Source organism: Musca vetustissima, unplaced genomic scaffold, assembly GCF_032173495.1.
Source record: "Musca vetustissima isolate MV318-11 ecotype Yass unplaced genomic scaffold, APGP_CSIRO_Mvet_v1 utg38941, whole genome shotgun sequence".
NCBI classification, from domain to species: domain Eukaryota; kingdom Metazoa; phylum Arthropoda; class Insecta; order Diptera; family Muscidae; genus Musca; species Musca vetustissima.
In genome coordinates this window covers 26,236-39,885 of record NW_026877969.1, presented here as the reverse complement: position 1 = coordinate 39,885, position 13,650 = coordinate 26,236, and the positions used below count along the sequence as shown (strand labels likewise).

The window sequence follows — 13,650 nt, the reverse complement described above, 5'->3', positions numbered from 1 at the left end:
ATCGTACCACGGATTTCTTAATGGTGGTCTTTGGCATCCAAGTGTTGCTTTTGCTGCAGTTTGTAGGGTGTGGGCAATTTTTTGCCATTGTGCTTCTATACTATTATCGGGACAGGAAGTGCTTTCGTCAAGCAGGTGGGTAAGTTGAGCGGAGTAGGCCTCTGCTACCTGTTGTGTTTGCAGCTTTTCCACGTTGAGTTTCCGTGTTGTGTTAGATCGCACCATTGCTGCTACACTAAGACGAGTGCGAACCTTGGCTGCCACAGGGTAATTGTTCGAATCGATATTCGCTCCTCGTACCGATCGAACGTTTAAATCACTGGACGAATGCCTTCCGTCTATCACAACATGATAAATTTGATTTCTCGTTGCTTGGTCAGGAGAAATCCAGTTGGCCTTGTGTATATCGACATGCATGAATCTGGTGCTGCTAACTACCATGTTTTTTGCTGCCGCGAAGTCAATCAACCTCATGCCGTTGTCGGATGTTTCTTCATGAAGGCTGAATTTTCCGACGGTGTGACTAAAAATATTTTCCGTTCCGATTTTTCATTAAAATCTTCTAGCAGAATTTTAATGGCATGGCCAAGGCAGCGGTCATATGATGTTTCTAGGCGCTCGTAAAATATGCCTTTGGTCGGAGCAAGGACGCAAATATGACTGATGTAGAAGAAATTCGCTCATCTACTTTAATTGAGAACATTTCATGCTGATTGTTTTGTGTCTAACTTGCATATGCTAGTCTTTATTAGCTGGACTCCCCTTTGCAGGATGTCTTTCTGAAGAATAGTGTGTGAACCAAGCCCATTCGCCTAATTGCGCAAAATTTCATATTATCATGACCAATGAATAACAGAATATGTCAAAGACATAGTCCCGATTTTCATTTCACTAATAAATTACCGGTTCACAATAAAAAATTAAAACCTTTGGCATGTTTTGTCTTTTGTCAGTTAACTGGAAACATATCACCTTCACATTATACATCTGCGTCATACGTATATTTTCCCCACTGACCTTGAGAAATTACCTTTTCCCAAAAACTTTAGATTGCTTATAATAAATTTAAAAATTCACGTAAGCTATTAATAAATATAAAAAAATAACAATAAATTATTTTTAAACATTTCGAACATTTGTTAAAAAGAAAATATGTAAATTCATGTTTTTCTATATTTGTCTAGTCATAAAATTTATTGAAATTATCCGAAAAATAAAAAAATTCTAATCTGACATAAATTTATGTAGTAGCTATGCACCTTAACAAAATTTCCAAAACATGCTGACCTATGTGGAATTTATTCTTGAGCAGACAATTAAACTCGAACCCTCAAAACGAACAATCTCAAACATTTAATTTCAATTGTTTTCGCATTTTGTCGGGTGGGATTTATGAACACAAATACAAAATAATTTTATGAATCACATCGAAACATTGCCAAAAACCTTTTAAATGCTCATTGGCTGGCAGGCGGGTTGGATGGCTGACTGGCCATGTCGATAAGATGGTAATTTGTTCGCTAAAAGCGCCCTTTCCCATAAAGTGTTAAGTTGTTTAACCCCTTTTTTTTGATTTTTATGGCCCATGGACAATTGAAATAAATTAAAAAAGGTTAAGTCGGTCGGATCTTTTAGCGATTAGAACGAACAAATGGGGATTCCTCCCATAGACAATTGGCAGAAATTTAAGTGTCGGTGTTGTTGGCAATTTTTTCAATGTTATTGTTGTGTTACTTACCAGGTAATCCAATGGAAATCGTTTGGCCAGCTAAATGAAAGTTGGGAAACGAAAATAAAAACAAAGTGGAAAGTTAGAAAGGCGGGAAAAAGTATTTCTAAAGTTGTTAAATAGCTATCAAAATAAACAATTAAAAAGGAAATTATATGAGACAAAAAGGAGACCAATTGATACCCTATACCACAACAAGTGAGTTCAAAGACCCCAAAAAAATGTTCTTTAAAAAATCCAAACCAGTAATAGGCGTTAAAAAATATTCTTTAAAAAATCCACGCCTTCTTCTAGGCCTTGAAAAAATATTCTTTAAAAAATCAACGCCTTCTTCTAGGCCTTGAAAAAATATTCTTTAAAAAATCCACGCCTTCTTCTAGGCCTTGGAAAAACATTCTTTAAAAAATTCACGCCTTCTTCTAGGCCTTGAAAAAATATTCTTTAAAAAATCAACGCCTTCTTCTAGGCCTTGAAAAAATATTCTTTAAAAAATCCACGCCTTCTTCTAGGCCTTGGAAAAACATTCTTTAAAAAATTCACGCCTTCTTCTAGGCCTTGAAAAAATATTCTTTAAAAAATCCACGCCTTCTTCTAGGCCTTGAAAAAATATTCTTTAAAAAAACCACGCCTTCTTCTAGGCCTTGAAAAAATATTCTTTAAAAAATCCACGCCTTCTTCTAGGCCTTGAAAAAATATTCTTTAAAAAATCCACGCCTTCTTCTAGGCCTTGAAAAAATATTCTTTAAAAAATCCACGCCTTCTTCTAGGCCTTGAAAAAATATTCTTTAAAAAATCCACGCCTTCTTCTAGGCCTTGAAAAAATATTCTTTAAAAAATCCACGCCTTCTTCTAGGCCTTGAAAAAATATTCTTTAAAAAATCCACGCCTTCTTCTAGGCCTTGAAAAAATATTCTTTAAAAAATCCACGCCTTCTTCTAGGCCTTGAAAAAATATTCTTTAAAAAATCCACGCCTTCTTCTAGGCCTTGAAAAAATATTCTTTAAAAAATCCACGCCTTCTTCTAGGCCTTGAAAAAATATTCTTTAAAAAATCCACGCCTTCTTCTAGGCCTTGAAAAAATATTCTTTGAAAAATCCACGCCATTGATAGGCCTTGAAAAAATATTCTTTGAAAAATCCACGCCTTGTGGGTGTAGGGTGCAATCCAAGCAACTCCTGGTCAGACAATTGTTCGAATTGCTTACTTCCGCTCAAATCCCTCTAACCTTGGTCAACAAGGAAACAAAACAAAGTAGAAAACTCCAATTTCAATTATGTTATCACAGCATCTACTGTTAATTACCTTTTTTGGTTGGTTTTCTATGTTTTGTCTATAACACCCCTCTCCCTCAGAAGCCCACGCCCACTTGAGTTGACCATTACAATATTATTGCTATTCCGGTAATTGTGATTTGCCCCCAATCAACTTCATTTCTCTACGATTCCACTCCTTTGCAGCTGCAAAGGAATTCGAAAGGCTATCAACAACAATTATAACAATTCTCAGACTCTTGTCCTATTTCCTTTGTTGTCGTTGTTGTTGTTTTTTGCTTTAGACTTCAAATGTAGAAGACCTTGTTTAAAGAGATTAGTGAACATAGACGCGGAAAACGGAAATGCGGGAGTTTAAGGGATACCAGTTCGAATGAATTGCTGTTGTTTAAATGTTTGCTTTGATTTGTGTATTTGATCGTGTAAATTTATTTGTGGCCACTATTGGGTTTGCTATTCGGGTTTTGTTTGTTGTGTTTTGGAAGAGAAATAGGAAAACGCTCTCTAAACTTTTCAATTGAAAATTGTAATAGATGTTGCCTTTGGTGTAGGTGCTATTCATGTTTCAGATTTTTGTTTGTTTTTTTTAGGTTTTCTTTGTTGGGGGGACTTTTAGGGAGATATTTACTATTGACTTAGCATTTGATGTGGTAATTGAATAACCAAAATTCGGAAATCTCTGAGTTTGATTTGACGTTGTGGGGTCCAAGATAGTGATGAGTAGAATTTGAAATCAAAGATAATTTCTATTCTGAACCTAGTTACATTTTCAACCACAATATACTTTAGATTCAATATTGGTCCCCTTACAAACTCCACATAACTGGAACAGCCGATTTTCGCCAATTTTAACTTCTTAGTCAAAATCTCCATTGAATTTGCAGTAAATAAGTTTACGGGTTTAATATTTTAAAATAACCTAAATAACTTAATCTGTCATGTTGGATTCCGATAAATCAAAAGAGCAACAGCCTGACGGGGCCCTACATCACAATGGGCGCTTTGTCGATATATTTGTATACACCAAAGTGATCTCACAAAGTATGCCCATAATGATTCTTCGTCCACAACTCTACATTTGTATGCCCTTCATTATTATTATAATATATTAAATTTGTCAAATCTGTTTGCAACTCCTGAAAATATTGGTCATGAACCTCATAAAGACAATCTGTTGAAATTTTGATATTGCTTCGGTATATATTGGTCTACCTTTTGGTATAGCCCCCCTTCCTTTCCTCAAAACAGGGAAAGGTTTCACCCTTGTTTTCATAGCTTCAGTTTTTGCCACCTTTAAACGACAGGGTGACTCCTGACTGCAAATATCAAAAAATATTATATACAGGTCCAGGTAATTTCCCGATGTTTTGAAGTCTTACCTGCATTTTCCAGCTGATGTGGCATTAATTTGGTATTTGGCTTTCACAAATGTTCACGTTTTGACAGAATGTAAATTTTCAAATTTTCATTTTGGCATTCCGCATTATTGAAGTTTGAAAAACAACTTTGCAAAAATGTAAAATGCTTGTCCATGGTCTGACATAGTCATATTATTCAATATAAGTAGCATTATTTTGGTATTTCGGGTTCATAAGAGGTGATAGAGAGCCCATGTTTTGCCATAATCTAAATATATATGGATCCCACCATATTAGACGTATTCTTAATGCTTTAGTCGCACTATTCACCGAAGTGGAGTCGATTCACGAAGGTCCATCCGTCCGTCTGTCTGATCGATGAAATCGGGGAAATTATCGAAATTGAGCGGCATGTTAGCAGTCGTAACATCGTCCAGGAGCTAAAAATCTACAATAAAACTGTTTTAAACCCTTTACACAAATCTTGATTCAAAAATAAGCCCAATTAACAGAAACAACTAAGTGGATCGATATTTCATCTGCGAAGCCTTGACAAAACGGAACGAGGTAGACCCATTTCTTACACGGATGGTGACTGAAGATGAGAAATGGATTATATACGGTGAAGCACCTTAAACGGTGACCAAACCAGGACTAAGGGCCAGGAAGGTTCTGCTATGCATTTGGTGGGACTGGAAGATTATTTAATATCAGTTGCTTCCAAATGGCCAAACGCTAAATTCTACTATCAACAACTGGACCGTTTGAATATAGCAATTGACCAGAAACGGCCAACGCTAGGCCTCACACATCTACAGTGAATTGTCAGAAACTTCGGGAGCTTGAGTGGGAGGTATTAATGCATTTGCTATACAGTCCGGACTTGGTACCAAGCGATTATCATTTTTTTCTTGCATTGCAAAATTTCTTTAATGATAAAATATTAGATCTTTTTTGCAAATAGAGAGCAGGACTTCTATGAGAGAGGCATTCTGCAGTTACCTTTAAAATGGTACCAAATCATACAATAAAAATAAAGTTGTTGATCCATTTCATCCCCTAAATGTTAACCGACCACTGCTAACAACAATAGTAGCCTTCCTTGGCTACAACCGGACATATATGCAAAATTTCGTTGACCTGTACTGTGTTAACAAATTATAATGGACAGACGGACGGACACACATGTTCTGATCGACTAAGAAGACGTGATATGATGATCGATATGCTTAAAGGTCCAATATTTTGCGGTGTAATAACTCTTGAGGCCACAGGAGGCAATACTATCCTTACAGCATAGTTGTGTAGGGTATAAAAACTTCATATATGCAAATTTTTTCTGCTGGGTCTTAATATGCTCACCAAGGGTTTTCAACCTCATAAGGAATTTTGCACAAACCTAAAATCCTGTTACACAGTGATATCAACATCGAAGTGCCAAATTATTATGTTCACTAGCCTCATTTCCCAAGAAGAGAGGGTGCAATTTGAAGATAATTTTCCTTACTTGACATTGTCTTAGCGATAATGATTGTCATCGGCTCATCTGAGACAATGGTCGTTGTCGACTGACCCATTATCCCTGGTGAGACAATGGTCCTGACTGGTCTTAATGTTAGATGAGACAATATATTTTTATTCGGAATTTATAACAATTGTTCATTATACCCTTCAACACTCTGTGGTACAGGGTATTATGGTTTTGTGCATATGTTTGTAACAGGCAAAAGGAACGATATAGACACATGGTTCCTTTTTAGAATATGCATAGAATTACTTTCTGAGTCGATTTATGCATGTCCGTCCGTACGTCCGTCTGTCAATGTTAAATTGTAAACAAAGTACAGGTCGCATTTATGATCCGAATTGGACGAAAATTGGCATAGGTCACTTATTTGACCCAAGGACGTACCCTATTTAAATTGGGAAAAATCGGTTCATATTTAGATATAGCTCCCATATATATTTTCGTCCGATTTAATGTAAATGTTGCACCAAAGTCCCTATATATCTTTCGATTTGCACGACATTTTGCACAGCCTAATGATTTAGGTCTACAATGATGTGTGTTAAATTTTCCGGAAATCGGTTCAGATTTAGATATAGCTCCCGTATATATTTTGGTCCGATTTAAGGTAAATGGTGTTCCAAAGTCCCTATATATCTTTCGATTTGCGCTTAATTTGGCACAGCGTAATGAATAAGGTCTAGAATGATGTGTGTTAAGTTTCGTGAAGATCGGTTCAGATTTAGATATAGCTCCCATATATATTTTCGTCCGACTTAAGGTAAAAAGTGCACCAAAGTCCCTATATATCTTTCGATTTACACGAAATTTTGCACAGCCTAATGAATTAGGTCTAGATTTAGATATAGCTCCCATATATATTTTCGTCCGTAAGTGGTGCACCAAAGTCCACACATATCTTTCGATTTGCAAGAAATTTGGCATAGCGTACTGAATTAAGTCTAGAATGATGTGTGCTAAGTTTCGGTTCTGATTTAGACATAGCTCCTATATATATTTTCTTCCGATTTTATGTAAATTGTACACTAAAGGCCCAAAATTTGTCCGAAGTTAGATATAACCCCCATACATTAGGATTCATCTGTTGAATATACCCAAAGTGGTGAAGGATATCATATAGTCGGCCCCGTCCGACTTTACTACTTTCCTTACTGGTTTTAGTCAGAATGTGTGCTAGGTTACCAATTGTTTGATACAATCGATTCCTGCATTGCCGTGGGTATCCTACCAAACCGACCGATGTTTACGATGCTTTTTATTGCATCAACAGCTTTTTCACTTTTGCTAAAAGCAAAGAAATGTTTGTCTTCACACAACTCACAACGCTGATTGTTGTGTGTGAATTAAGTAATTGTTTCGCCATTCATTCCATTGTTGTTCTTTGGATAAATTTTAACGAAATTCGAAAATCGACGAAAAAGAAGCGAATGGCAAAGAGAAATGGCAACATATATTTTAACTGACAAATAAAGGGATATTTATTGAACTAGTGGAGTAATGGGTAGGTACAAATTGATATGGTCCAAAAATATATAGTAATGTAAACAGATCCCAGGTGGAGGAATGTGATTTATAATATCAAAAAGTCAAACCTGACTATACTATGTCCATTGATTTTTGACCTGATTTTTATCGACGAGGCCGAAAGTAGTATCGAATATATAACCTCCACCAACTATAGATACATTTTAAAGAATGAAGTCCTATAAAATGTAGATAGATTTATAGGGGGTTATCCCTGCTGAACCCTTCAAGGTGCCAGGCGACTATACTAACCATTGCACTTTTGTGCCTCCCTTATAAATATAATTCGCCGAAAGATATTTTGCTCCCAATAAATTAAAAATAATTGGTAATAATTCTTAAAACTTCAATTTTCCTGCATGTACTTACCTGCGTCTCTTGCATCAATTCCAGCCAATGACGTTCGGTAATTGCAGGATTTTGCAGTTCGGTGATGGTACGCAACGATGCCACTAATTCCCTAAGAACACCCACAATATACAAATAGGGCGACCAGTCGCGTATACTTTTGTCTAGGATTCGTAAATCGCGTGTAAATTGTTTGCATTCGTTTTCAATGTCATCGGTATCGATGAGTAGCCAAGGTGAGGCACGCCAATCGTTGATGCAGGATTCAATGACATGGACGAAATCCCACAATTGCTGTTGAGGGAGGAGAGATAGAGAGGCGGAGAAGGTTATAAGGGGACAATAATGGTGATGATACACCATCATCATGGATGTATGTATGTAAATGGTAAACAAAGACATTGAATTCAATAAACGAGAGAATCGTATAAGACGAAGGTTGAGGAATTGAATTGACGACTTCATCACTGGCTTACAAATATTCTAAAGAAGACTATGTTGTTAGAAAAAATATTCTCTAAAAAATTTACAGCTCTAGAAAAAAAATTACTATATTCGAGCATGAAAAAATATACTTTAAAAAGACCACGCCTATATTCGAGCCTGAAAAAATATTCTTTAAAAAGTCCACGCCTATATTCGAGCCTGAAAAAATATTCTTTAAAAAGTCCACGCCTATATTCGAGCCTGAAAAAATATTCTTTAAAAAGTCCACGCCTATATTCGAGCCTGAAAAAATATTCTTTAAAAAGTCCACGCCTATATTCGAGCCTGAAAAATATTCTTTAAAAAGTCCACGCCTATATTCGAGCCTGAAAAAATATACTTTAAAAACTCCACGCCTATATTCGAGCCTGAAAAAATATACTTTAAAAAGTCCACGCCTATATTCGAGCCTGAAAAATATTCTTTAAAAAATTCAACGCCTATATTCGAGCCTGAAAAAATATTCTTTAAAAAGTCCACGCCTATATTTTGGCTTTTGAAAAAAAATTCTTTAAAAAGTCCACGCCTAGGATGGCTTTGAAAAAATATTCTTTAAAAAGTCCACGCCTAGGATGGCCTTTGAAAAAAAATTCTTTAAAAAGTCCACGCCTAGGATGGCCTTTGAAAAAATATTCTTTAAAAAGTCCACGCCTATATTCGAGCCTGAAAAAATATTCTTTAAAAATCCAGTGTTTTGTTGGTCCTTTGTAAGCTCGTGTACAATTTTGTTGACAAATTGTCATCACCATGTTGCTTATTGTGCTATGACGATGAATGGTTTTATGGTCCATTGCCAGACCCTTTCTATAGGTAAGCAATCTTCCATTCAAGCCGAAAAAAACTCACACTTACCTTAACCCGTTTCACTTCGGTGGCACAGACCCGCAACACTGTATCATCCGGTGCTGCAATATCAAGTAGCTGGGCACAATGGCTAATGCGTTTGTGTTGCATGTCGAAGCAATGCAAAAGCAAACAAACGCTGTCGCACAACGAATACACCTCCGAGCAGGGTGTTTCGAAGAACTATTTGTCACACAGCGGACAAATGGAAAGAAAACGAAAGAAAGCAAAAAAGAAACAAAACGAAACGAGAAAATTGAATTGAACAAACAGCAAAACGGTTGCTTTTGTCCAAAAAATTGCACAAATTGATTGGTATTTTGTCTAGCCCCCCTCTGACCCCGTACCACACCTTCAGTCCTCTTCCATACTTACAGCCATTTGTTGAAACTGTTTTGCAAACGTCTGCAAATGACAGGTAAAGAGTTGTGAAATACCAGCGACACGTTGCTGTTGATAGCGTTGTGTGTCCTGCAACGATTCAATTTTTCCAGCTGCCACCGCTTTCAGATGCTGCCACTGCATCGGCAATTGATCAATGGAACGGGCAAATTGTCCATTGATTTGTACATGATAGGTTTTCAGCAGCTGAACAATTTCCTTGAGTGGCTTAAACAGATGATCAGCATATTTTTCCTTTTTCTTAATGCGGGCCAACACCTCCAATACTTTGAGGAGTGATCGAAAATCATCACGTGCCACATGAAGTTGCAACAGCTCGAAACTTTGTTTAATGAAGATGTTAAATCTCTGAAGAAAAATAAAAAAAGAGAAATAATTAATGATAAGATATTGAGAAGAAAGCTCTACATTTTTGAGGCGTGGATTTTTTAGGAATTGTAGGAATATTTTTTGAATTACTACAATAGGCGTGAATTCTTCAAAGAATATTTTTTTTATCAATGACTACAATAGAGGTGGCGTAGGAGATGATAGATACCAAGCAACGGCTCGGATTGGCTTTAACATGGGAAGTCCAGGCTTATCTTGGTCCCTCTTTCATCTCATCTCACTGACCTCCCCGTGGTGCCACCTGGCGTACCTATTTTCACCACCCGATGAAATAGTAAGCTAATATGTGCTGCGAGTTCACCCATAAGAACTATAAAAAATGGGTTGAGGCGTCGGGTTAGTTGTCCACACTCGGAAAATCGGAACCGGAACTATGAAAAAGAAAACCAAACCCATCTAATGGGGGTCGTCCACAAACATATAAAGGATCTGCGAATCTGCACCTGGAATGTTCGCACGTTGTACAGAACAGACGCAGTGTTCGCTTTGGCGGATGTACTCAAGAACTACAAAGCCGATATTATTGCCTTGCAGGAAATGCGATGGAAAGGGACTGGCGTAAGTAAATCAGAAGATTACGCCCTATATTATAGCTGCCATGAAACGAGACATGAATTTGGCGGCGGATTTATGGTTAACAGCAGAAAAAATACCTCGATTCCAGATTCACTCCAGTAGATGAGCGAATTGCTATAATCCGTATAAAAGCGAAGTTCTTCTACATCAGTCTCTTTTGCGCCCATGCTCCGACCGAAGACAAAGATGAGCAGACCAAAGACATATTTTACGAGCGCCTAGAAAGAGCATATGATCGCTGCCCTGGCCATGACATTAAAATTCTGCAAGGAGATTTTAATATACAAATCGGAAGGGAAAATATCTTTGGTCCCACCGTCGGAAAATTCAGTCTTCATGAAGAAACAACCGACAACGGCATGAGGTGGTAGTTAGCAGCACCAGATTCAAACATCTCGATATACACAAGGTCATTTGGATTTCTGCTGATCGAACAACGAGAAATCAAATTGATCATGTTGTGATAGACGGAAGGCATTCATCCAGTGTTTTAGACGTCCGATCGATCCGAGGGGCGTATATCGATTCGGACCATTACCTTGTGGCAGCCAAGGTAGGCACCAGTCTTAATGTAGCAGCAAAGGTGCGATCTAATGTAACACGGAAATTTGACGTCGAAAAGCTGCAAACACAACAGATAGCAGAAGCCTACTCCGCTCAAATTACCCAACTGCTTGACGAAACCACCCTTTCCGATAATAGTATAGAAACACAGTGCCAGAGAATTGCTCACTCGCTACAAACTGCAGCAAAAGCAACACTTGGGTACCAAAGACCATCGTCAAGAAATCCGTGGTACGATCAGGAGTGTCGTAATGCTACTGATATGAAAAACGCAGCGTATAGAGCTACCCTGCAGACAGAAGCAACACGTAATGTGATGGAGAATTATCGGGAGAAAAGGAGAGAGGAAAAACGTATTTTCAGAAAAAAGAAGAAAGAACAAGAAAAACGTGAGCATGGGCAAATCGTAATGTACAGGAGTCAGAATGAAGTCCGAGAATGCTACCAACGAGTAAAACACCAAACAGAAGGCTTTGGTGCCGGCACATCTTCCTATAGAGATAAATAAGGAAACCTGATGACAGATACAGACAGAGTGCTGAGGATCTGGAAGGAGCATTTTGAAAAAACTTCTGGTATCAAATAGTAGCAGTGAAGAGGATACCCCAGAACCAATAAGTGACGATGGTATAGAGTGTATACCACCTAGCCAAGATGAAGTCGGAATAGCAATCAATCGGCTGAAGAATAATAAAGCAGCAGGTGCCGATGGGTTACAAGCCGAACTATTCAAGAACGGAGGTCAGATGCTGATCAGGAGCATGTACCAACTGATTAGTACAATTTGGCTAGAGGAATGCGTGCCTAATGATTGGAACCTCAGCATCCTGTGTCCCTTGCACAAAGCAGGAAATAAGACGATATGTGCCAACTATAGAGGAATAAGTCTCCTTCTCATCGCATATAAAGTGACAATGACATTTTTAGACCATACCAATGCGTCTTCAGATCTGGCAAATCCACCATTGACCAGATTTTCTCTCTGCGCCAAATCCTGGAAAAAAACCCAAGAAAAACATATCGACACATTCCACCTATTCGTCAACTATAAAGCCGCATTCGACAGCCCTATCCGTTCAGAGGTGTTTAATGCCATGTCTGCGTTTGGCATTCCTGCAAAATTAATACGGCTATGCAGGATAACTTTAAGTGACACAAGATCGGATGTTAAAGTCGGAAATGTCCTATCAGAGCCCTTCAATACCGAATGAGGATTCAGACAAGGTGACAGTTTGTCGTGTGATCTTTTTAACATCCTGCTGGAAAAGTTCATACGAGAGGCAAAAGTGAACAGAAATGGCACCCTGTACACCAAACAACACATGTTACTCGCGCAATGTTCGACGATATAATGGGTCGAACATTGCGAGCGGTAACAGCCACCTTTGAACAAATTGAAAAGGAGTCTGCCAAAGTGGATATGGTAGTAAATGGCGAGAAAACCCAGCTGATGGTATCAACGCGCAAGACATCCAGTAGACTCGAACCAACTGTGGAACTTGATAACGACAGCATTGAGGTTGTTAAAGATTTTATAAACCTTGGTACCGCCATAAATAAAACGAATGACATCAGTTTTGAAATTCGGAGAAGGATAGTGATGGCCAACAGATGCTACTATGGTCTGAGCAAACAACTGAAAGCGAGGCCACCTCCTGCCAGACCAAATTCACACTCTACAAGACGTTGATACTACCCGTGCTGTTATATGGATCTGAAGGATGGGTACTTGCGCAAGCAGATGAGGCAGCTCTGGGAGTGTTTGAGAGAAAAATTCTCCGAACGATCTATGGGGTGATCTGCGTTGACGGTGTATATCGCCGTCGAATGAACCATGAGTTGTACCAGCTATTCTCGGACATCGATATTGTTAGACGTATTGATCTGCAGCGACTACATTGGCTAGGTCATGTTGTGAGAATCGATGAAGATGCCCCAGCCCAGAAGGCATATAAAAGCGAACCAGCTGATGGTTCACGCAGAAGGGGAAGGCCACGAATAAGATGGAAAGATCAAGTGGAAGATAACGTTGTCGAATATGGTTTTTCAATTTGGAAAAACTGCGCAAAAGACCGACACGCCTGGAATATTTTTTTTAACCACGGCTTATGGAACGAAAGTTCTGTCACAAGCCAGCTAAGTAAGTATGTAATAGGCGTGAGAATATTTTTTCAAGGCCTAAAATTGGCTTGGATTTTTTAAAGAATATTTTTTAAGGCCTAAAATTGGCGTGTATTCTTTAAAGAATATTTTTTCAAGGACTACAATAGGCGTGGATTCTTTAAAGAATATTTTTTCAAGAACTACTATAGGCGTGGATTCTTTAAAGAATATTTTTTCAAGGACTACAATAGGCGTGGATTCTTTAAAGAATATTTTTTCAAGGACTACAATAGGCGTGGATTCTTTAAAGAATATTTTTTCAAGGACTACAATAGGCGTGGATTCTTCAAAGAATATTTTTTTTATCAAGGACTACAATAGGCGTGGATTCTTTAAAGAATATTTTTTCAAGGACTACAATAGGCGTGGATTCTTTAAAGAATATTTTTTCAAGGACTACAATAGGCGTGGATTCTTTAAAGAATATTTTTTCAAGGACTACAATAGGCGTGGATTCTTTAAAGAATA

At 37.9% G+C, this 13,650-nt stretch overlaps 1 protein-coding gene across 1 annotated transcript in view; it reads right to left on the bottom strand.

The window, feature by feature from the left end:
- LOC133322730 (dynein beta chain, ciliary) overlaps window positions 1-13,650 on the bottom strand; it is a gene marked incomplete at its 5' end in the record, with an annotated part of 79,105 nt that overhangs the window by 39,302 nt on the left and 26,153 nt on the right. The window contains 4 exons of the mRNA XM_061531692.1: window positions 1,739-1,768; window positions 7,780-8,052; window positions 9,097-9,270; window positions 9,463-9,837. Coding sequence (XP_061387676.1) covers window positions 1,739-1,768; window positions 7,780-8,052; window positions 9,097-9,270; window positions 9,463-9,837 — 852 coding nt within the window. The remainder of the gene's footprint in view (window positions 1-1,738; window positions 1,769-7,779; window positions 8,053-9,096; window positions 9,271-9,462; window positions 9,838-13,650) is intronic.